Source organism: Ostrea edulis, chromosome 4 (assembly GCF_947568905.1).
Source record: "Ostrea edulis chromosome 4, xbOstEdul1.1, whole genome shotgun sequence".
In the NCBI taxonomy this organism is placed as follows: domain Eukaryota; kingdom Metazoa; phylum Mollusca; class Bivalvia; order Ostreida; family Ostreidae; genus Ostrea; species Ostrea edulis.
Genome location: NC_079167.1, coordinates 25,356,693 through 25,381,446, shown reverse-complemented (window position 1 = coordinate 25,381,446; position 24,754 = coordinate 25,356,693). Strand labels below are relative to the sequence as shown.

At 36.1% G+C, this 24,754-nt stretch overlaps 2 protein-coding genes across 3 annotated transcripts in view; one reads left to right on the top strand and one right to left on the bottom strand.

The window, feature by feature from the left end:
- The window catches only part of LOC125671596 (la-related protein 7-like), a 23,480-nt gene extending 19,992 nt beyond the window's left edge, over positions 1–3,488 (bottom strand). The window contains exons 1-4 of the mRNA XM_048907421.2: positions 3,198–3,488; positions 1,355–1,433; positions 1,061–1,161; positions 871–951 (exon numbers count right to left, since the gene is read on the bottom strand). Of these exons, the coding sequence (XP_048763378.2) occupies positions 871–951; positions 1,061–1,161; positions 1,355–1,433; positions 3,198–3,488 (552 nt within the window). The remainder of the gene's footprint in view (positions 1–870; positions 952–1,060; positions 1,162–1,354; positions 1,434–3,197) is intronic.
- LOC125671597 (uncharacterized) lies at positions 3,410–23,483 on the top strand. 2 transcript variants are annotated; one of them, XM_048907422.2, is made up of 9 exons: positions 3,410–3,790; positions 12,696–12,942; positions 13,951–14,080; positions 15,860–16,038; positions 16,166–16,405; positions 19,831–19,913; positions 20,042–20,134; positions 20,235–20,341; positions 22,539–23,483. In XM_048907422.2, exons 1-9 carry the CDS (start codon positions 3,622–3,624, stop codon positions 23,013–23,015), a joined length of 1,725 nt encoding a protein of 574 aa, XP_048763379.1. In that variant the 5' UTR covers positions 3,410–3,621; the 3' UTR covers positions 23,016–23,483. The 2 variants fall into 2 exon arrangements, with proteins under 2 accessions (XP_048763379.1, XP_056018338.1); XM_056162363.1 differs by lacking the exon at positions 3,410–3,790 and adding an exon at positions 10,112–10,347.
- The last annotated feature ends 1,271 nt before the right edge of the window (positions 23,484–24,754 follow it).

Sequence of the window (24,754 nt, the reverse complement as noted above, 5' to 3'; positions counted from 1 at the left end):
TAATATGTAAAACGTTGATCCCCTATTGTGGCCCCATCCAACCCTTGGGGGCCATGATTTGAAGAAAATTGAATCTGCACTATGTCAGGAACCTTTCATGTAAATCTCAGCTTTTCTGGCCCAGTGGTTCTTGAGAAGATTTTTTAATGAACCCACCCTATTTTTGCATTTTTGTGATTATCTCCCCTTTGAAATGGACATGGCCCTTCATTTTAACAAACTTGAAATACCTTCACCCAAGGATGCTTTGTGGCAAGTTTGGATGAAATTGGCCCAGTGGTTCTTGAGAAGAAGTCGAAAATGTGAAAAGTTTACACCGCCGACAGACAACGGACAAATTTTGAACAGAGAAGCTCACTTGAGCCTTTGGCTCAGGTGAGCTAAAAAATAAGTATGGTACAAAACATTACATTTTACAGTTGATTATTAATATTTGAATATGTGTGTCTTAATTTTTTTATCCTTGTCAAAATTTCTAATATTGGACAATAAATCATGTATCCACGCAATAGATCAGAACATTTTCCCTCTGTACTGGGAGCAACTCAGTGCACTTTTGTTCTTAGCCTTAATGTTGTTTGCTTCAGAGAATAGAACAGAACTGTTCCTTTAGACAAAATACCCTAGTCTATTGCATGGATACACAATGAATAATTGAATATTATCTGCTCTGTACAATTCAGAAAATCATTACTGTAATACAGTTATAGCGAACCCCCAGGGCCTGCAAAAAACCGTTTGTTACAATAATAATCAGTTATATCCAACACAAATTTTCCTCTCAAGAGAGAATAAATATCACTTCCCAATAAGCGTGAATTCATTTTAAGTGTGTTAATTATAAACAGGTTTTACTGTATCTATACTTACCACATACACCGTCTTTTCATCTAAATCTTTGATTTCCTGAATAGGGGTTTTTCTCTTCACTTTTGTTTTATCTTCATTAAGCTATATCAAATGTCAGAGGAATGAAGAGATTAAGTAGATGATGTAACTATGATTATTTGACAGTTAAAACAATCCTACATAAGAGTTTATTAATGATAACAAGTTGTACCTCGAGAAAGTCAGAATGTGAAAGTGCCTTCCTTATTTGGGTAACATCTGATGTAAGGCTAGATATCTTTTTGAATGTCATAAATGGTTCAATGTCTACATCTACAAATAAAAGTTCATTTACAATTTCCTAAAATAAATGTAAATATTTCTGTCTAACATAAATTTTGTTAATTCAACCTCTCTCGACACACTCTATGATGTACAATTCACTATGACACAGAAACAGAAAAACTTTAAAAGTGATTTTTCCTCCGCTAAAAATGACATGGTAAGAATTATTCAAAGTACTTACATCCGTTCTCAGAGGATTCTATCATTCTTTTCATAAACCTGTCCTTTGTTAAATTCGAGTCACTGAAGTAAAATTCCATCTACAATACATGATAGATCATTTTATCATGAAATCTCATTTACTCACGAGAGGCCTATAGGTGACAGTGCTTACCATTTAAAGCTAACCTAGTCACTTTGCTCATAGAGAGACAAAAGGTTCATAAATTTTTAAAACAAAAATACTTTAAAACGTTACTAAACCCTTATTGCATACCCCTAATGCCCTGATATCATGGTTTGATTACAAACTTGAATCTATGCTGTCTTTATCATTGTGATTCTCAAGTAGACTTTAAAAAAGAAAAATCAAATGAATTCCAATGTGAAATTTAATGCATCTGCTGTGCCCTCACCATAACACTGAGCCCCACTTTCACCTTGCAGGTCATATTTTGATTGAAATTGAATTCATACCTGCATATTGGATTTATATCTCTCAACTGATTCGACACACAAGAGACTGTTCTGCATAATTATGATCAGTTTTTAAATAAAGGTGGGCTACTGACAAACAAGTTGATGGTACAGGGGTTTCAACAGTCTTGTTTAAAGTAAGCATTTTACAAATTCTATTGTTGTTATAATGATCTGGTTTGCCAATACAATCTATCATTGTCGATTCAAATGCTGTCTGATGTTTTTTGTACCGATTGTTAGGCCATTCTTGGCACACTGATTTTGACTGGTTTACTCCGTTTACCTGATCAATACATGTACAGGACTTAAAGTGGGTGTGACCGGTTGACAAGGGATGCTTACTCCTCCTAGGCACCTGATCCCACTTCTGGTATGTCCAGGGGTCAGTGATGGCCCAACTCTCTATTTTGTATTCCTTATAGGAGTTATAAAATTTATCACTGTTCCTTATCTTCACCTTTCATAAGGATAATTGCACATTGATTTCAATTTAATAAATTGAATAGATGCGGTTCTTTAGTAGAAAATTTTCAAATAACTCTCTGTCCCAGACAACTTTAAAACCACTGACATGCCCCTGGGATCCCAGTTTCACTATCAAAAATTAAATGTACACTACATGAGAATGAATGTGTTAGTGTTCACTAAATGCCATCATAAACATTCTCTTGATGCATGATAGACATGCAGTAAAAAAACAAAGACTTCACCTTAACTTGTATTGGAAATTAATTTTTCAGATAGGTTGAATAATGACAGAAGCAGTAACAAAAGTTGCACAACATACTTTCTGTTATCATTAATCAGGTTAGAAACACTACCCCTATAGCGAGATCTTTTTGCTAAAACACGATTATCCCTCTTTAGTGAGGAAGTAAACATTACCGTAAACAGGTGTTTTGGTGTCTTGACTTAAAATATTGGCAAATTCCATGCAACGCTGAATAAGTATGACACATGTACTAAACATGACGCGAATTGGCTCTATAAAATTGACAACACACTTACACAGTCAAGAAATTTAATATCACTGTTGCTGCGCAAGAGTGAAGGATGCTGAAATCCAATCACATCGTGAGTGTTTTTGTTTTGATTTATATATTTGCAGAAGTATCAGACATTTTAGGCCTAGCACTTTTTCTTCTTTTCAGTTTCACGTGAAACACTAAGAGATGTACTCCACCGGTGTTTTTCTTGGTTGTACGAGGTATATTTACTCTACCTAAAGAGAAATAATCGTGTTTTGGCAAGAATATCTCGCTGTAGGGGAAGTGTTCCCAACCTGTTAGTACCTGCCAGTATCAGTTTGAATGATTGTGGACGGACATGAGACATTGACGACGACGTAGTGCAGTTTTATACAAGATGAGGAACAATTAACTTGCCTGATTTCTGATTTGTGCTTGGATAGCTTTCATTCGTTTCCTTTTCGACGTTGCGATTTTTTTCGGGTTTTCTTGGTTCTCCATAACTGCAAGTTTGTCTACCTTCACGGAGTGTTTACTGTTTGATGTGTTTCTTATTTTCCCTCTGGATAAATTGAAAGTAGACTTGGGCAAATACAAACATTTTGATTGGATAATTAACAATACACCAATGAAAATCGGCGACATAAAATAATTTCTCTTCGGATTATCTCGGAATGAAAGGCAGTCTATCGAGATAAATTTGTGCATGTGCACGGAATTTCAATGGGAAATTTGAACGTTATTGTCAAAAACCATTGTACATCGTTAGAAATCATAAGGAACCAAGTATCATAAGACGATAAGCTTAGATCTGATAATGTGATAATAAGACTAAAAGACAATGTCCGATCCTGATCCTTATCCAAAAGTTGTCTACCCCGGTGAGATTGGCCCAGGGGCGGGGTACGGCAGCGAAAAATTCCAGCTGCTCCTGTCAGCTATCAGTAATTGTGCTGTTCCACTTGTACATCAACTGATTCAACAGGATCCTGGTATTGTTCGTGAGAAGGGTATGGAAACTATGCTTGATCGATATTTCCTTCTGTTTCTGTTGTTTTCATGTCCTTCCTAGTGTACGTAGTGACATTATGCACTGTTATATAATTTGGGAATCCAAATACTTTATACAAAAAACAAAAACAAAAAAAGCAAACAAATGTGTAAAAATATGTTCAAAGTAAAGCTGTCAAAGGTTTAAAATCATTTGTATGTTTTATTTGTATGGTCTTAATTTTTTTGAATGCCTGTTTGAAATATGAACTTTTTTGCTTACAGAAATAATCTTGAGTAAAGTGCTTACTTAGTTACTCTCACAGAATTATAGGTTCAGGTAGTTTTTATACGCCCGCATAAAAAATTATGCCATACCGCTGTTGTCTGTCTGTCCCTTTAACTTGTCTTTGCAACTCCTCCTAAACCCTTTGGGAGGATTTTGATGAAACTTGGTACAAAGAAAGATCACAATGTGGAGCAGTGCAAATTGCAAGGGGAAAGCTGTCCAATGTTTTTTAAAAGAGTTGTGGCCCTTGGAATTAATTTTTTTTTCTTGTCAAACTACTTTGTCTTTGCAACTTCTCCTAAACCTTTGGGGGATTTTGATGAAACTTGGTACAAAGAAAGATCACAATGTGGAGCTGTGCATATTGCAAGGGGTATGCTGTCCAATGTTTTTAATCCCATGGGGATCCGGGTTAGAATAGGTCCTCAGTACCCCTTGCTTGTCGTAAGAGGCGACTAAATTGGGCGGTCCTTCGGATGAGAGCGCAAAACCAAGGTCCTGTGTCACAGCAGGTGTGGCACGATAAAGATCCCTCCCTGCTCAATGGCCATAAGAGCCGTACATAGGCCTAAATTTTTTGCAGCCCTTCACCGGCAGTGGTGACGTCTCCATATGAGTGAAATATTCTCGAGTGGGACGTTAAACAATATTCAATCAATCAATCCATTGTTTTTAAAAGGAGTTGTAGCCCTTGGATTAATTTTTTTATATTGAAAATACTAAATGTCTCTGCAACTTCTCGTAAACCCTTTGGGGAATTTTGATGAATTTTGGTACAAAGAAAGATCACAAATGTGGAAGTGTGCATACTGCAAGGGGAATGCTGTCCAATTTTTTTTAGAGGAGTCACAGCTCTTGGACTTGGTAATTTTTTTTCTATTCAAAATACTTTGTCATCGCAACTCCTCCTAAACCCTTTGGGGGATTTGAATGAAACATAGTACAAAGAAAGATCACAATGTGGAGATGTGCATATTACAAGGGGAATGCTGCACCACAATTTTTGAAGGAGTTAGGGCCCTTTGACTTAGATTTATTTAATGCAATCTTTAATATTATTGTTATAGCAACTCCGACAAAATCCTTTCTTACTTGTTCAAATTCCTGGGTCAATAATGTATGTTTGTGTATCATGTACCGGTTTATCGGTGCCCTATTTTTATGCCCCCCTTTGAAAAAGAGGTTCAAAGGGGGCATATTGTTTTGCAGCTGTCAGTCGGTCGGTCTGTAGACCATGTGTTGTCCGCTCAATATCTTTCGACCCCTTTGCTTGATAACAACCAAACTTGGTACAGGGGTTGCCCCTGGAGAGTAGATGATCTTTATTGATTTTCAGGTCACATGGTCAAAGGTCAAGGTCAAACTGCTGGTCTTTACCCCATGTGGTAGACCATGTGTTGTCCACACAATAACTTTTGACCCCTATGCATGATAACTACCAAACTTGGTACAAGGGTTGCCCTTGGAGAGTAGATGATCCCTACTGACCTTCAGGTCACATGGTCAAAGGTCAAGGTCAAGCCCATGTGTTGTCCGCTCAATATCTTTTGACCCCTTTGCTTGATAATAGCCAAATTTGATACAGAGGCTTTCCTTAGAGAGTAGATGATCCCTATGGATTTTCAGGTCACATGGTCAAAGGTCAAGGTCAAACTGCTGGTCTTAACCCCATGTGGTAGACCATGAGTTGTCCGCTCAATATCTTGAGAACCATTCACTTGATTGTAATGATATTTCATATGTGGGTTGGTTATAAAAAGAAGAGGACCCCTATTGTTTTTCAGGTCAAAAGGTTAAAGGTCAAGGCTCAATCTACTCTGGACATAGGAATATACTGTCCACTCAATATCTTGAGAACCCTTTGCTTGACAGACATCAGACTTGGTACACTGATACATCATCAGAAGAAGATGACACCTATTGATTTTGAGGTCACATGGTCAAAGGTCAAGGGTCAAACTGGACATAGGAATATACTGTCTGTTCAATATCTTGAGAACCCTTTGCTTGACAGACATCAAACTTGGTACACTGGTACATCTTCAGGAGTTGATGACCCCTATTGATTTTTAGGTCACATGGTCAATCCACTCTTGACATAGGAAGATATTGTCTGCTCAATATTTTGAATTGATGATATTACTCTCAATTAAATGATGTGTGTGTATAACCCTTTTCAATTTTGCACCATGGGGGGCAATGTGTTTTACAAACATCTCTTGTTCTTTTTTGTTTTTAAAATTGATATTGATATTTTTGTGAAAGTCGTGCATACCGTGAGTGTGTATTAAAGTGGATTTGAAGGTAATTTATATATATATATATATATATATATATATATATATATATATATATATATCATCGTTATACATGTGCTCTTTGCATATTTTAACATTTATTCTTGCTGTTGGAATGAAATCAGTTAAATTCTAAATAAATTTTTGGACATTGAAATAAAAACAAATTCTGATCAGTATTTCAACAGTTGCTTCTTTTTATCGTAGACTTGTCACTTTAGAATAGATTTATTTGTAATTCAGAGCCCAAATAGGACATAAGAAGACTTGCATACATAAGGAAAGAATACCAAAATAACATAAATCGAGACACATTAATACACATGAGTTTTGGAGAAATTTACTCTGAATTTTACAATTTGTGTAAAAGCTAAAGGGAAAGAGCTGTTGCACATCATATAGAGTATGATATTGATTCAGGTCAACAAATGGAGCTCTTATTTAGCTAAATGTCATGTTTTATTTAAAACTCCAGGCAAATTGTTATTTTTTCTTCATCAGATAAGTAAAATTAATGCGCTTTCAAATATACAAGGTTAAATGATTTCTCTCTTTGTTGACAATATTTTTCACATTGAACAAGGAAGTGAATTTTATCTTCTGAACAGCTAAATTTCCTATACAATATTTGCAGATTCTGCATTTTAAGGAACATTACATTATCTACCAGTTTCGTCTGTGATGACACTCGGAATCTACAAATTGACTTTCTACACATGTAATTGTATGGAATATGAATTTGTGTTCAAAATTTAATACTGAATCAGATGAACTTCAAAATATAAGATTTTGAAACAGTGATAACACTGAACAAAAAATTTTGGTCCAAAATATGTAGTGTGAGAAATTGAAAATTATAATTATTGTTGAAATGCACATTATAGTTTCCCTCTGCTGAATCTAGCTAAATCTACCGGCGTAATGAATTCCCTGCTCTAATTTACTGCTTTTTAGCTCACCTGAGCCAAAGGCTCAAGTGAGCTTTTCTTATCAAAATTTGTCCTCCGTTGTCTGTCGTCAACTTTTCACATTTTCGACTTCTTCTCAAGAACCGCTGGGCCAATTTCAACCATACTTGCCACAAAGCATCCTTCGATGAAGGGCTTTAAATTTTCTTCAAATGAAGGGCCATGTCCCTTTCAAAGGGGGAGATAATCACAAAAATGCAAAAAATAGGGTGGGGTCATTTAAAAATGTTCTTCTCAAGAACCACTGAGCCAGAAAAGCTGAAATTTATATGAAAACTTCCTGACATAATGCAGATTCAAGTTTGTTCAAATCATGGCCCCCGGGGGTAGGATGGGGCTACAATAGGGGATCAAAGTTTTACATTCAAATATCTAAGGAAAATCTTTAAAATTCTTCTTCGCAAGAACCACTGAGCCAGAAAAGCTGATATTTACATGAAAGCTTTCTGACATATTTCAGATTTCAGTTTGTTAAAATCATGGCCCCCATGGGCAGGATGGGGTCACAAGGGAGGGGGGATCAAAGTTTTGCGTACAAATATATAGGGAAAATCTTTAAATATGAGCCAAGGTGACTCAGGTGAGCAATGTGGTCCTTGGGCCTCTTGTTATTTATATATTGCTGTTCATAGTAATCATTTAATATTTTGCTAAATAAGAACAATGGGGAGCTTTTCATCCTGTTTTACATATGTTGCCCCATAAGCAGGCAGCATCAAAACAGTATAAAAATTTTGAAGTAGTCACTTCAATTTAGAGGTTAGGGCACTTGTTTCACAGCCATGAAGCTATGGTTTGATTCTTGATCCTGGCACTACATCACCCCTAAGACATTTATCTTGGGTAGTAACTGCTTTTCTGCCAAGTACCAGTCACAAAAAATAAAAGTAATTAGTCTTTCGGGAATAATCTTAAAAATCATGGTAGGCATTGACACCATAAAGAACCCTTACTGCAATGGCCCTGAGCACCATATATAGGTTTACATTTGTGGCACTTCTGACACTTAAAGATTGTAATATCTCTACAGTTGAAAATTCTCAAATGGAGTGTAAAAACTATATACATACGAATAAAGGTAATGCAAAAAAGGGGAAGTAACTTTTATAATTTTGCATGGGTAGATCCAGATAGAGGGACAGGGGTGCAGACCCCACCTCCTTATGATTTTGCCATGTAATGATATATTTATGCCCCTTGTAATCGGAGGTTTAGGGGCAAATTGTATTTTTTAGTTTGTCCATTTGTCTGTTTTTCTGATAAAACATTAATCCTGGCAATGACTTGAAAATGAATTTCACATATGTATTTATTGTGGCAAAACCTTTCTTTTGATACCGAAATGTTTGACCTTGTGACCTTGACTACTTTTGAAAATCTAAATATGACCATAACTTTTGAATGGTTAGTGCTAATTAAGGCTTTCAAATTTCACATGTATATGTATTTCTTGTGACAAGACCTTTTGTTAGATTCTAAGAATTTTTACGTTAACCTTTGGGTTTGACCTACATTTGAAAAACTTTAACCTACCCTATTTTGCAATCCTCTATCCTAATTTTTTAAGATCAAGATCCAAATACAGTAATTAGATTATCTGTCCTTGATACTCTAAAATATTGATGACGCTAGGAAATATTAGGCATAAAAAAGTATAGAGTTACATTTACACAATATCAATATCATGCATGTTTTTCATTTATAATAACGTTGAAAATCCACTGGAGTGAAAGTGAATTGTTTAATACTTTGTCCACAAAATAAAAAGTAAAGAAATAACTCAGGCCTTCCTACCCTATTTCTGAGGTGCATGTAATGGGAACAGTACAAATGATTTTTTTGGCGTGAGATATACATAACAATGTAACATTAATAATAATTCACATTATTTTCACTATTTTTCAGAAATGAAAATGAGTAGGTTCTTGACTGTAGAGAGTATTTATCAGGACGTTTTTGTGTTCTTTGGGAGAAGTAAATGTTTCATGACCTTTTTGTGTTGTTTGGGTAAATGGTCTTTGGTTTGTGGCACAGAAATGTTTGCTAAAGTAACCCCCCCCCCCTCAAAAAGAAAAAAAAACAGACCTGAAAATCTTTAATACTAATAAATCTTTTGTACTATGATGTCTAATTTGGGAATTGTTTCTATTTGGTTTAATTAAACCTAATTCTATTGAAACAATATTTACTATTGTATGACAATTTAAATTTTTTGATATACTGTACATTGTGTATGTAGCTTTATTAGAGTGTAACAAACAACAAAAGCTTTTTAAATGAACTATGACATACAACTGAATTAGGGAGCTTCAAATTATAAAGGGCAAATTTTCTTATAAAGGAATGCCCATGAACTGACACCTATTTCCTCTAACATGTGATAGAAAACAAAGTATTTTATTATTTTTTTTGGCCTAGCAGGTTTATAAAAATAATCAGAACTTGATGCAACCATTTTTATATACTAGAGGACACATTTATATATAAAGTTTGAGGATGACTTTGTACATATCTCAAGCCTCTCAGGTTTGTGTGTTATTGTGTCGCCTGCATTACGCAGTGGCGACATATAGGGATCACTATCCGTCGTCCTGCGTCGTCGTCGTCACAAAAAATTTCTGTCACAGTTTTCTCAAGAACCACATGGGGCAACTCCCTGATATTTGGCACAGAGCATCACTGTGGCCAACTGTATTGTGTAAGACATTTTCAAATCTGTCGCTTATCAACTTCCTGTTTGCCGGGACTTAGAATTTTTTACAGCAAAAAAATTTCTGTCACAGTTTTCTCAAGAACCACATGGGGCAACTTCCTGATATTTGGCACAGAGCATCAGTGTGGCCAACTGTATTGTGTAAGACATTTTCGAATCTGTCGCTTATCAACTTCCTGTTTAGTGACAAAAACCATTTCAATAATTTACTTTTTCAACATTATACGTGATATATTACATATAGAATGAACTAGCAGGCGACACATGTCTTCCGGGGAAGACTTAATACTGCGTTGGATATATCTTACAGGTGTGGTCTTGGTTTAATAAGTCTCTGCATCACTTGATGCCTCGATGTGTACTGCTGTTTTCTGTATGGGTGTTATTGATTAAATAAGGAGCTCATTAGTCACTTAACATGAAACAGGTAATTTTAGCTCATCACTATAGTCCAATTTCCTCCATCATCTAAGCACTTATGTAATACCTATTCGCCTACGAACTTTTTACAATTCTGAATTATCAAAGTCATATATAGGGCTATCTTCCACTAAACTTCATATAGGGCTACCTTCCTCTAAACTTCATATAGGGCTACCTTCCACTAAACTTCATATAGGGCTACCTTCCAATAAACTTCATATAGGGCTACCTTCCAATAAACTTCATACAGTGCTACCTTCCTCTAAACTTCATATAGGGCTACCTTCCACTAAACTTCATATAGGGCTACCTTCCTCTAAACTTCATATAGGGCTACCTTCCACTAAACTTCATATAGGGCTACCTTCCACTAAACTTCATATAGGGCTACCTTCCAATAAACTTCATATAGGGCTACCTTCCAATAAACTTCATATAGGGCTACCTTCCAATAAACTTCGTAGAAGGTATCCTTTGGTGTAGGGATCAAAGTTAATGAGTGGTAAATTAGGATGGGTTCAATTGAATGTCTTGTTTTCTAGAACCACTGAATAATCGTTATGAATATCATGAAACCTTGCACATTTCTATGAATTATTGATTTAAATGTGTACAGTATTTTACTATTTTCAAATCGTTACACCCAGATTCATAGTAGGGTCATGATAAGGATCCAAAGTTTTTAATGTGAATAATCAGGAAAATATTGTAGTGCTTCTTGAGAATGAAAAGAGCACAAAAATTTGAAATGGCAAGTAAGCAAGATATAAAAATGATATTAAAAATTTTTATATTGCACACTGAGATGAAAATATTAACCTGAGGTGTGGAACAGGGGAAACATATAAATAGAATAAAGTGCATTCAAATGTTGAAAGACCCCGAATAATCCTCATTGAAAGCTAAAGTGAAATTGATATACATTTACAAGTGTTATCATGAGTTATCTAAAAATTAAATACATGTTCTGTATTATAAATTTTTCTATGGAAGAAAAGTTCATATTTTAAAGTATACATCAAAATTTTGTTGTTTGGATATACTGAATGCATGGGGGTACTATTTATGACTTTTTAGATCATATATAAATGTGTATTTGTGTCTGTGTTTCCCTATATTTAATTATACCCCCCGCAACAAGTTGTGGGGGGGTATACTGGAATCGGGTTGTCCGTCTGTCTGTCTGTCCGTCCGTCCGTCTGTAGACGCAATGGTTTCCGGGCTCTAAAGCATTATCCTTTCCACCTACCGTCACCATATCATACATATGGACTACCCATGGGATGAAGATGTTCCCTATCGATTTTGGGGTGAAAAGGTCAAAGGTCAAGCGCACTGGACATCGAAGTAGCAATATGGTTTCCGGGCTCTAAAGCGTTATCCTTTCCACCTACAGTCACCATATCATACATATGGACTACCCATGGGATGAAGACATTCCCTATCGATTTTGGGGTCAAAAGGTCAAAGGTGAAACGCACTGGACATCGAAGTAGCAATATGGTTTCCGGGCTCTAAAGCGTTATCCTTTCCACCTACAGTCACCATATCATACATATGGACTACCCATGGGATGAAGATGTTCCCTATCAATTTTGGGGTCAAAGGTCATGCGCACTGGACATCGAAGTAGCAATATGGTTTCTGGGCTCTAAAGCGTTATCCTTTCCACCTACAGTCACCATATCATACATATGGACTACCCATGGGATGAAGATGTTCCTTATCGATTTTTGGGTCCAAAGGTCAAGCACACTGGACATCGAAGTGGCAATATGGTTTCCGGGCTCTAAAGCGTTATCCTTTCCACCTACAGTCACCATATCATACATATGGACTACCCATGGGATGAAGATGTTCCATATCGATTTTGGGGTCAAAAGGTCAAAGGTCACGTGCACTGGACATCGAAGTAGCAATATGGTTCGGTTTGTCATGCCATTTGTTTTTTACACTCAGAAAAGAGATAGTTTATACCTATTACCAACACCCTTTGGGAGATTGGGGTAAGCGGGGGGTATTCTTAGTGAGCATTACTCACAGTACCTCTTGTTATTATCTAATATAATGTGTGCAGAAATTTTCTGATAGTTCAAAAATGCATACTCTCCAATGCTTTCAATATGCAGTTGGCCATGCGGTAATATATTTTATGATGGACAGTTTGTATTTCATTAGTTTTCCAACGTATTTGTATATCGAGTAGCCATTATGAAATTATTGTAATTGTTTCAGGTTGGCACGGACAGACCGCATTACACAAGGCTTGTTTGTGTGGGGATTGGTCAGTGAGCTACCTGTTACTGGAAGGAGGCTCTGACCCTAATGCCCAGAATGACTTCGATGAAACCCCAGTGCACTACTCCTGTAAGAGGGGCCTGGCTCAGATTATTCACCTTATAGTACAAAGGGGAGGTAACCTGGAGGCTGTAGACAAGAATGGAAAGTCTGCTGCTCATCATGCAGCCCAGACAGGGAGTGTGTAAGACTGTTAATTCCTTAAGATGTCAGGTGTTAGACATTCAACATCATATATTCATATGTGATTAGATTTAGATGTCAGGTGACAAACCCCCAATGTCATATGTTCATATACTGTGATTAGATTTAGATGTCGGGTGACAAACCCTCAACGTCATATGTTCATATACTGTGATTAGATTTAGATGTCGGGTGACAAACCCTCAACGTCATATGTTCATATACTGTGATTAGATTTAGATGTCGGGTGACAAACCCTCAACGTCATATGTTCATATACTGTGATTAGATTTAGATGTCGGATGACAAACCCCCAATGTCATATGTTCATATACTGTGATTAGATTTAGATGTCAGGTGACAAACCCTCAACGTCATATGTTCATATAATGTAATTAGATGTAAACACATTTCTGCTTCGCTTTCTCTATGTAGATTCTATATATTCCAGTTAAGATAAGATAAGATAAGATGAGATAAGTTTATTCCAATTTTGGGCCCAGAGGGCATAACAGTAAGACAGTTTATAAAGAAGGAAATTCAAAAAAGAAAGAAAGTTTACAACATTAACTACAGGTTACATAGACTGCAAACTGCATGTGGATGCAGCATGTTGGGGGAAACAAGTACATACATATATGAATTGCTAATCATGTGTATACACAAGTAAATGGACAGTATCAGTATTATACCAACATATGAATAATAAACTATAATGATTTTTGCAGTTTTAAAGCATCACTTCTTTTTCTGAAAGTTTGCAATAAATATTCACTCAATTTGACAATTACTGGTTTGTCTTCATTAACCAAGTAAATTTGTCCTTATTTTTTAGATAGATAAAATTTTTGTTAGCTGCACTATGTGTTATGTAATCTTTCTTGATGAGAAAAAGCCCACGTTTATTGTCTTCAAACTAAGATACAGGACATTACATACATTTATTATTGATTTGTACATCTCAAGATGTTTTTTATATTACCACATACAGTATGATATTTCATTCCAGCTATGTAATGAAGTTTCTTGAAATGAACGGAGTGAACTTCAATGCAGTGGACAGAAACTTGCAGACACCATTACATATATGTTGTCTACATGGTCATGTAGATGCCTTTAAATTTCTGATCAAAGCAGAGGTACAGTCAACTTCTTTTATAATGTACTTGTTCTTGGATATAAAATATCTTTGGATGTAACATAGCCATTTCATATCTCCCACGAAGTTGCCACATAATTCAATGAGAGAAGTTCAAGTTCTTCAGAGACAAACACTGCTTACAATGTATTCTTATATAATTTAGTATTGCCTATAATATAATTCAGTATTGCCTATAAAGTAGCACTTTTTGGTTTCATTACATAATTACCACTCTTCTCCTACTACAAAAGAAAACACAAACACAGCTTGTAAAGTGGATAGCAGGATGTGCCTGGTGTTTAATAATTGTGTACAGGCGTTAGGGAAAAAAATGTGTACATGCAAAACATACTTAATTGTATACAAAAATGAAACCCATGTCCAGTCCTATTATAACATTGCAATGAAAATTTGATCTGGCCACCATTGTTACACAAAATTTTCAGCTACGAAAAATTCAAAATTTTACGTGTGAACACCTGGCTGTGTCTAGCTGAGTGAGTGAGTTTGTGCAGAACGAACAAAAACTCCACCAAAAACAGTGACACCTTTTGGAGAAGCGAATAACTAGGAGAAAACAATTTCATGCTAATGCGTTACACTTAAACGCATGAAATTTTATTTATAACATAATCCTAACACCTTCAGCTTATCGATTGCCAATTACTTGCAGTTCATTGACTCCACTACTTAAATTTTGTAAAAAAAAAAATTAATGATGTGATAGTCGATTAGGATTTTGATGTTTTTTGTAGAAGTATATATGATATAATAAATTGATCACATAAAATTCATCTTTGAATTAGTTAAATTAAAATAAAAAACAATTAGAAGAAGATTAGTCAAACACATCGGACGTTTGTGCACCATAAGCAAAGACAATGAAAGTTTGTTTAGTGGAAATTTGAGCGAGTAAAAGACCACATGTTCTCAGCATTAACGACTATAAAAACATTTGTGTTTGACTATATAGACCAATATTATGGACATTTTAAAGGGACTTCATTCAATTGTAATTAGGACAACGTGATCTTGAAATGTTCTAAACTTTGTGTAAATGAATTTAATTCAAAATAATCTCATTAAATGTAAATCATCCATTGATATATATATATCCAAATTGTGTTTTTAAAAAAATCACAGTGTCCGGTATAAAATATTAAAAGAAATAGAATAAACAGTACACAAGGTTAAAAATTTAAAGCGCTTGCGTTAAATTTTTAACTTCGTGTACTGTTCATTCTATTTCTTTTAATATATATATATATATATATATATATATATATATCAATGGATGATTTACATTTAATGAGATTATTTTAATATATATATATATATATATAATTATATATATATACTAACTATATTTACATAGTTTACTTTAAAACATCTAAACATACTTGTGGATTGAAATGTGTTTAAAATAGATTACTTCCAGTTCTAACTTATACCGTTTATAACATAGAATTTATTACAGTCCATTAAAATGCGGTATAAAAGAAATTTACTGTACAAAACAACCCATGTCTATATAAAAACAACCTGTAACTTAATTAAGTATATTATTCCTTTGGGAAAATATGTTTTTCTTTAGATACATTTGTGTACTTCCACTCACTGTTCTCACACACTGTTACAGATCGGTTACTTTTGTAGAGAACCAATCTCTCACACTGTTACGTTACTTTTGTAGAGAACCAATCTCACACACTGTTACAGATAGGTTACTTTTGTAGAGAACCAATTTCACACAGTTACACCTTGGTTTATTTTGTAGAGAACCAATCTGACCCAAGTAGATGGGGATGGAAACACTGTCCTTCATATTGCAGCACGGGAGGGACACCCTTATCTGTGCTGGGAACTCCTGGTCGTCATGGGGTGTGGTCCACTGCATTTAACCAACCGCGAAGGATTCACTCCAGCAGAGCTGGCAGCACAAAGAAATAAATATGGGTAAGTTTTGTGTATATCTCGTCATAAAAACAATATTTTGAAATTTTTAGTGGAAAAATTACTTATATTCCAGAGGGTACCTATCGATATGATTCAATTCTATGATTGTCTGTTTCAATTTTCACAGACACAAAGAAATCACACCAATACTCCAATGGCTTGCCAAAAAAGACACAAATTATATTCCCGGGGGACCAGTTTTCCTCTGGTGGTGGCTCCTCTCTATGCCCACCGTGCTGTATGCTGCTATTGCCCTCGCTGCTTTCTATGTACTCCCTAAACATCAGGGGATGGTGTACTTTGCTGGAATGATCTGTCTTATTCTATGTCTCATGAGACATTCCCATAGAATTTACCATGTTTCTAGGTAAGCTCCTCAATCTCTCTCTTTTGTGATGTTTACAATATTGATAAGATATTGTGTTTACAATGTACAGATGTGAAAACCTTGTATTGACATCATGATGTAATCAAACTCAATACAATATCATATTTTCAGCATGCTCTAAAATTTGTGATGTAAATGATGTCACCAGTGGAATGTGATGTAGACACAATGTCGAGTTGATGTCATCAGCATAGTAAAGCTGATATCATCAGCATAGTAAAGCTGATGAAGGCATAGTGTAGGATGCAGTGATTGTGTAACATAAAGACAAAGTAAATACACGGTGTTAATTAATACATAGCTATGGTCACTGTAGACAATGTCTATTGTATTGTAAATACATACTATGAGGCCTAGAATCATCAAACTTTGTCAGTTGGTGCATCTTGGGTGGAAGGTGTGTCACACTTTAAAGTTAGGTCATTGTGACCCTTAATGAGGATGATGCAGCCAAATACTTCAAATCCTTGTCTGATTTAAAGCTGGACAATTATTTGACCTAGAATCATTAAAATTTGATCTGCTTGTGTAGGGATCTATGTGATTGGATTTTAATCAGATTGTATTGCACTCTACATTAAAGTCTTCTTTTAATTAAGATGATGTGACCCTTTTGGGGATCATGTAGATTTATGTCCTGGATTCAACTAACTTTGTCAATTTGTGCATCTGTAGAGAAATGTAAATAGCAACATAAAATCAGGTTGTTAAAACTTCAAAACAACCAATGCAGGTATTTTTTTTTTTAAATCTATATTTTTAGGGAGGTAATCTCTACAAATTATAGAGATTAATGCAGTAACCTATCGTGGAAAACCCACATTCGGTCGCACTTCTTTTACCGCCCATGGGTACACAACGCCAATATTTTTGCTGGAAAGTGTGTCTCAGCTTCTTTGTGCGATTGGAATGAAAAAGCCCCCTATTTTTAGTGTTCAGTAGCATAGAAAAACATGGCATTCGAAGCAAAGATTTTTGACAAGTTTCAAAGCTTTCAGTGAGATGCTTTACAACTTCTTTGTCAGTTTGTTTTGAAATTAATTTTATTCAAAATATAAACATACCTAACAACTTCTTTCTTTCCTCCTTCATCTGGTCCACTTTTGTAACCATTGACTCATTGAGTTTGCATACCTGATTTAATTTATTCGTACAAAGGCTGCACACAAATGATGCGTCTGTTGGATGAAAGTTGAGGCACTTTAGAACACAGCTGTACTGTTCAAGTGAAGTGTTTGACGACAAAGCCCTGTAACCCCGATCTTTGATAGTGGCACAGCAAAACACACACACACACTTTCATGGGCGCCGCCATTACTGCTGGTGCTTAGAGTTTCGGAAATACTTAGGGCGATTCCCATTGGTCCTCAATGGGTCACGTAAAGTCGTGCATTTTAATGAGTTATACGAAAATATCAGCGTTGTGTCCCAAGGGAGGTAAAAGAAGTGTGACCAACCATGGGTTTCCGGTGATGGTAGTAACCTTATTTTACAAAATGATCACACAATAGATTGACTCCATTTGTCCCGTGGGAGTAATGATCTAAGTCATGGTATTTCTAGGAGTTCAGTTGGACATCCAAAGATCATTTTGATACGAGCCAATTACATTTGTCAAGTTCAAGATTAATTAATGAACATAATGTAAAGAAGGCTGTGGAAATGATTTGTCAATCTTTTGTTAGGAGCACTTCTTTGCACAACCCAAAATTGTTTAGTAATTCATACCATGTGAAAGAAGTTATCTAAATACCTGTATTCAAATGAAAATATGTTTTGAAATATAATTTCTGTAGTTATTTGAACAATTCATTGTGGTGTATATTGGAAAGTCAAATGTTGTTCCAAGTTTGGCATGATTTTGTCCCATGCACACCATGAAAATATTTAGCATACCGTATAGCAGTTTTTTTCCACGGGTCTAAAATTTGGCAATTTGCGGGCTCAAAGGTATGATGATAATTTTAGCGGACAAGGAAGAGTTATAATCTCTCTTGCAAATACTGAAGTCGCAATTGGGTGCATATTAGGCGAGTGAAATTTTGGCGGAAAGCTATCTAACCGCTAAGATAAGGCAAATTTATCACCCCACAGAAAAAAACTACTATGTGGTATATTCAGGGGAAAATATCATTGTACTCACACTGATGTTTCATGAAAAAATGAAGATAACAAACACCGATCAATCTCTGGACACACCAATGATGTGATGAGGTGCCTAGAAGTAAGCAACTCCTGTTGACTGGCCATACCCACTGTGAGCCCTGTTTCTCATATCACCAGTGTGAGATCAATTTTCCCATGTGAAATTTTTCTGTCTCACACTGCTGCGATGTCATTTGATTGTGATATCATTTATTTTCTATGATTTACGTTACTCGGTGAAGTAAAATATTTTGTATTGTTTTCTTTAAATTTCATTTTGATATAGCTTTCTGGTGGACAATCTTGGGTTTTTTAGTTTACACTTACAGTGTAAACAATTTTCGGTTATGCTCTTTCTGGCTGTCTAATTAGTTTTTGCATTAAAGTTGAAATGAGGATTTTGATGATTTTAAATTTTTTCAAAGCTTTTGAATTTATGCACTAAACTGGGTGAAATGTGAGAAAAATAGCCCTTCATTATTTACTACTGTGGGATAGGGAAATTCCACCTCTGGAACAAGATTTGCTGTCTAGGACTCGGCAAAGCCTCGTCCTAGACTGCAAATCTTGTCCCCTCGGTGGAATTTTGCTATCCCACATGTACTAATGAAGGATTCTATTAATCTTAATCTGGTAAATAGTGTAATCTATAGTCAAAATCAGAATGTAGAGAATAAACTACCTATTGGTTTGAAATATGCCAGAAACATTCTATCTAATGACAGGTTGTTTTTGCAAATTAGATCATTATAACCACCATAGGTTTGTGAAATGTAGCTGCAGAACTGTAGCTCTTAAATAATATTGGGATATATCAGAGAGCTACAGATCCACCCCTTATATAAATCTTCGATTTACGGTGCAGGAAAAAATATGTGCATGGTTGAGGCCTTATATTGCTATTAAAGCTCCATACAAACCGGAAACTCACAGCTTTTAATGTGTTCGTTTGTTGACATAGCCATGTTAGCTACAGTTCTGTAGCTATGTAAAATGCTGATTTTTGATAAGACTGTTGAAGTCCCTGTTTCACTAACTGATTTGTCAGTAGCCTCCCTTGATTTGAAAATTGATCATATGCAGAACATGCTCACATATTAAATCAGTTGATAGACATGAACACCATATACAGGTGATAATAGAATATTGCTACATAAGATAAGGGAAGTTGACAATGGAGAAGCTTAAGTCATCCCTTTATTCATAGATTGTAATGATATGGTCAATGCCCTATCATGGTTTTGGAATATTTATTTCAGATGGCCAGATCCAGTGTATGCAGGAACATTCTTTGCAGGACTTTTACACACAGCTATATTACAGCTGTTTTTTCTGGTGCCTAGTATCCTTTTTCTTACAGAAATTTATCGATGTTTTTTCAGAATAAGTTTGCATTTTACTTCCACATGATTTTTACTTGTAATTTGTGAGATATTTGCATTATTGGTGTTGTGACTTAATTGCACCTAGATTGTAATGAATATCCCACCTTCATCGTACTAGCGATACTGTTTGCCTTAGTGATGGTTTATTTGTATATCAAAGTGCTCAGAAGTGATCCAGGTATGTAAAGCTTGTTATTTTGTGGAACATGGTACATTGATAGTTTGTATTTATGTGATAATGATTTACACATACAACATTTTGTGTCATTGCTTGGTAGGAATTGCCAAAGAATCGATTCGAGATCAAGAGAGTGGGAAACACATGACACTGATGGACCTGTGTGTGCCTCAAAGAAAAACCGATCAGTTCTGTGGCAGCTGTGAGGTATAGTATACACTCCATGTAAAAGTATTGTATGGACCTGTGTGTGCCTCAAAGAAAAACCGATCAGTTCTGTGGCAGCTGTGAGGTATAGTATACACTCCATGTAAAAGTATTGTATGGACCTGTGTGTGCCTCAAAGAAAAACCGATCAGTTCTGTGGCAACTGTGAGGTATAGTATACACTCCATGTAAAAGTATTGTATGGACCTGTGTGTGCCTCAAAGAAAAACCGATCAGTTCTGTGGCAGCTGTGAGGTATAGTATACACTCCATGTAAAAGTATTGTATGGACCTGTGTGTGCCTCAAAGAAAAACCGATCAGTTCTGTGGCAGCTGTGAGGTATAGTATACACTCCATGTAAAAGTATTGTATGGACCTGTGTGTGCCTCAAAGAAAAACCGATCAGTTCTGTGGCAGCTGTGAGGTATAGTATACACTCCATGTAAAAGTATTGTATGGACCTGTGTGTGCCTCAAAGAAAAACCGATCAGTTCTGTGGCAGCTGTGAGGTATAGTATACACTCCATGTAAAAGTATTGTATGGACCTGTGTGTGCCTCAAAGAAAAACCGATCAGTTCTGTGGCAGCTGTGAGGTATAGTATACACTCCATGTAAAAGTATTGTATGGACCTGTGTGTGCCTCAAAGAAAAACCGATCAGTTCTGTGGCAGCTGTGAGGTATAGTATACACTCCATGTAAAAGTATTGTATGGACCTGTGTGTGCCTCAGAGAAAAACCGATCAGTTCTGTGGCAGCTGTGAGGTATAGTATACACTCCATGTAAAAGTATTGTATGGACCTGTGTGTGCCTCAGAGAAAAACCGATCAGTTCTGTGGCAGCTGTGAGGTATAGTATACACTCCATGTAAAAGTATTGTATGGACCTGTGTGTGCCTCAAAGAAAAACCGATCAGTTCTGTGGCAGCTGTGAGGTATAGTATACACTCCATGTAAAAGTATTGTATGGACCTGTGTGTGCCTCAAAGAAAAACCGATCAGTTCTGTGGCAGCTGTGAGGTATAGTATACACTCCATGTAAAAGTATTGTATGGACCTGTGTGTGCCTCAAAGAAAAACCGATCAGTTCTGTGGCAGCTGTGAGGTATAGTATACACTCCATGTAAAAGTATTGTATGGACCTGTGTGTGCCTCAGAGAAAAACCGATCAGTTCTGTGGCAGCTGTGAGGTATAGTATATACTCCATGTAAAAGTATTGTATGGACCTGTGTGTGCCTCAGAGAAAAACCGATCAGTTCTGTGGCAGCTGTGAGGTATAGTATACACTCCATGTAAAAGTATTGTATGGACCTGTGTGTGCCTCAAAGAAAAACCGATCGGTTCTGTGGCAGCTGTGAGGTATAGTATACACTCCATGTAAAAGTATTGTATGGACCTGTGTGTGCCTCAAAGAAAAACCGATCAGTTCTGTGGCAGCTGTGAGGTATAGTATACACTCCATGTAAAAGTATTGTATGGACCTGTGTGTGCCTCAAAAGAAAACCAACCAGTTCTGTGGCAGCTGTGGGGTATAGTATACAGGTCTCAATGTAAAAGTATCGTATGGACCTGTGTGTGCCTCAAAGAAAAACCGATCAGTTCTGTGGCAGCTGTGAGGTATAGTATACACTCCATGTAAAAGTATTGTATGGACCTGTGTGTGCCTCAAAGAAAAACCGATCAGTTCTGTGGCAGCTGTGAGGTATAGTATACACTCCATGTAAAAGTATTGTATGGACCTGTGTGTGCCTCAAAGAAAAACCGATCAGTTCTGTGGCAGCTGTGAGGTATAGTATACACTCCATGTAAAAGTATTGTATGGACCTGTGTGTGCCTCAAAAGAAACCAACCAGTTCTGTGGCAGCTGTGGTGTATAGTATACAGGTCTCAATGTAAAGGTATCATATGGACCTGTGTGTGCCTCAGAGAAAAACCGACCAGTTCTGTGGCAGCTGTGGGGTATAGTATCCACTCCATGTAAAAGTAAGACTTATTGCTACTGGGGTTTACTGTTTCTGTGGAGAAGCTGGATAATGATGTAACATTAAATTTAGATTTCAAATAGTCGATGTTACAAATGTAAATCAGGTTGTAAAGTAGCCATATTACCCAATATTTATTATGAGTTTTTCAGAGAGAAGACAATAACATAAGATATTAAAGGTGTTTTTGCATGTACTCTGATTGTGATTGTAGATTGTCAGAGGTCCTAGAACAAAGCACTGTCGTCTGTGTGAAAAGTGCTATGAAAACATGGACCACCATTGCCTTTTCCTGCTAACCTGCGTGGCCAAGAAGAACCATGCTCTATTCTGTTGGCTCATCATTAGCTGTCTGGTTTCCATGACATTGTTCTTGGTGCACTGTGCCTTGTATGTTTCCAGATTTTACGCTGATCGGACGTGGAGCAGCACCTTGTATACTATGTTTTGGTCCGACTGCTGGCTGCTGAGTTTGATAGCCATGAATGCTGCCTCCATATTTTGGGGCGTTAATCTCCTAAGGTTTCAATTAACACTGGTGTCTAAAGGTGTAACCACGGTCTTCATGAGGAAATCCTCGTCGGCCCTTACGCAGCAGGAGAGACTCGTCAACATTTTCTACTTTTTGATTGGAAAGCAGCCCTTTGCTGAAGATCCTTTGATCTGTTCACCAAACATGCAGAGTGTTTAAGTGTCTTTGTACTTCTGATGTGTTGTAAACATGTAACAGTAAATGTGTTTACTGCGTTTTTTCCAAACCGTGATCCAACGGAGATTTTCAGAAACGTATTTGTATACCGGTACTATAGGGAACTAAAGATCTAAAATGAAATCCTGTTTTCATATTTCAAATAGACACTGGCGTGGAGGATTTCTGTCAGGTGCATGTTTATTTGTATTGAGTATTTTAACTTGAATCTGTACAGAGTAGGTACAGTAGAAATTGAATGTTACAACAATATAAAACCCCATGACTTGACTTCGCCACCATCAGGTGTCAGTCGTTGCTCTTTTACTCTATTTTGTATTTGTTATTGTACGTTAGTCATGTTTTAACCAAGTAATACCACACATTCATCTTCTACAATATAATGAAATATTGTTGTAATATATATATGTAGTTGTTGAATATTTTAAAATATTTATATACAATTCCTAATCTTTTCTGTTTGTTGTTTTTTAAAGTATTAAAATGCAGATTTGTTGGTACAGATACACAGGGACTTTTTTAAATGAGACATTTCAAAAAGTTTTGAAAACAACATGCAGAGTTCTGTATTTTTTTCTAGACTCATCACAAAAGTTTGTACATGCACTGTTCATTTTGGGCCACCCTGGATATTCTATCACTGCCTAAGTTAGGTCACACTAATGTAGATCTGAATCTACTACATGTATTAATACAAGAGCTTTGTTTAAAGTCTCATATATACAAAGCTCCAAGTCAAAAGTATCTACCCACTTTGAGCAGGCTGAAGTAACTGGAGTCCTTCTATTAATGTAGCATGTAGGCTATAGATTTTAGATGTCTACTTTGGATTTAATTTTTTTTTTTTATGTATTTTCAGAAATGGAAATTTATTTCATAATCGACAGCATAAATTGTTTCATTGGTATATCATTATGCAGAGTACCTGTAACTCAGTTTTGTTAATATTGATGATGTGTGTATCTTGATTGCTGTGATAGGGTTAGGGCTACATGTATTGGTATGTAGTGGAACGAAACCAGTTGTGGGGTACCAAGAGGGGAATGAATGAGAGATAATGGAGGACTATAATTAGTTTATTATAACATTAGCTTTCAGGCTTGAACATTTTTTTTTAACGGAAATCAATCAACTGTGACAAATCTAGGGAGTAAAATGAAATGTCTCTATTTTCTAGTAGCATGTTGTTTCCTATTTGTCAGGTTTTGTGCAAAGATAAATTACTTCGATTTGACATGGCACGGCTGGTGCTCGAACTCATGACCTCCAGGTCACTATCGCAACAGGTTCATCCGTGATCAGTATTGATCCTTATGCAAAGCGTTGGAAGATGGAAATAACTTGGGAGTTATCGTTCGTTATTCTGCATCAGACACTGATGTCAAGGAGGGAATAAAACATCGTCATAATGGCTGACTTCCTTTTGAAATATGAATGAAAATATAAATATCAGCAATATTTATAATAACAATAACTAGTAACCTTTTAGATAACTGGGTAGCTCAGTAGGTTAACATGTTAACTAGCGATCTGTAGATCGTGGGTTTGGGTGTTAACTACCGATCTGTAGATCGTGGGTTTGGGTGTTAACTACTGATCTGTAGATCGTGGGTTTGGGTGTTAACTACTGATCTGTAGATGTTGGGTTTGGGTGTTAACTACTGATCTGTAGATGGTGGGTTTGGGTGTTAACTACTGATCTGTAGATTGTGGGTTTGGGT

Coding starts and splice junctions, on each gene's coding strand:
- LOC125671597 (XM_048907422.2), top strand. CDS start 3,622: ATGTCCGATCCTGATCCTTATCCAAAAGTTGTCTACCCCGGTGAGATT. Junction 19,914..20,041: donor GCTGTTTTTTCTGGTGCCTA/GTATCCTTTTTC, acceptor AATTGCACCTAG/ATTGTAATGAATATCCCACC. Junction 20,342..22,538: donor AGTTCTGTGGCAGCTGTGAG/GTATAGTATACA, acceptor TTGTGATTGTAG/ATTGTCAGAGGTCCTAGAAC.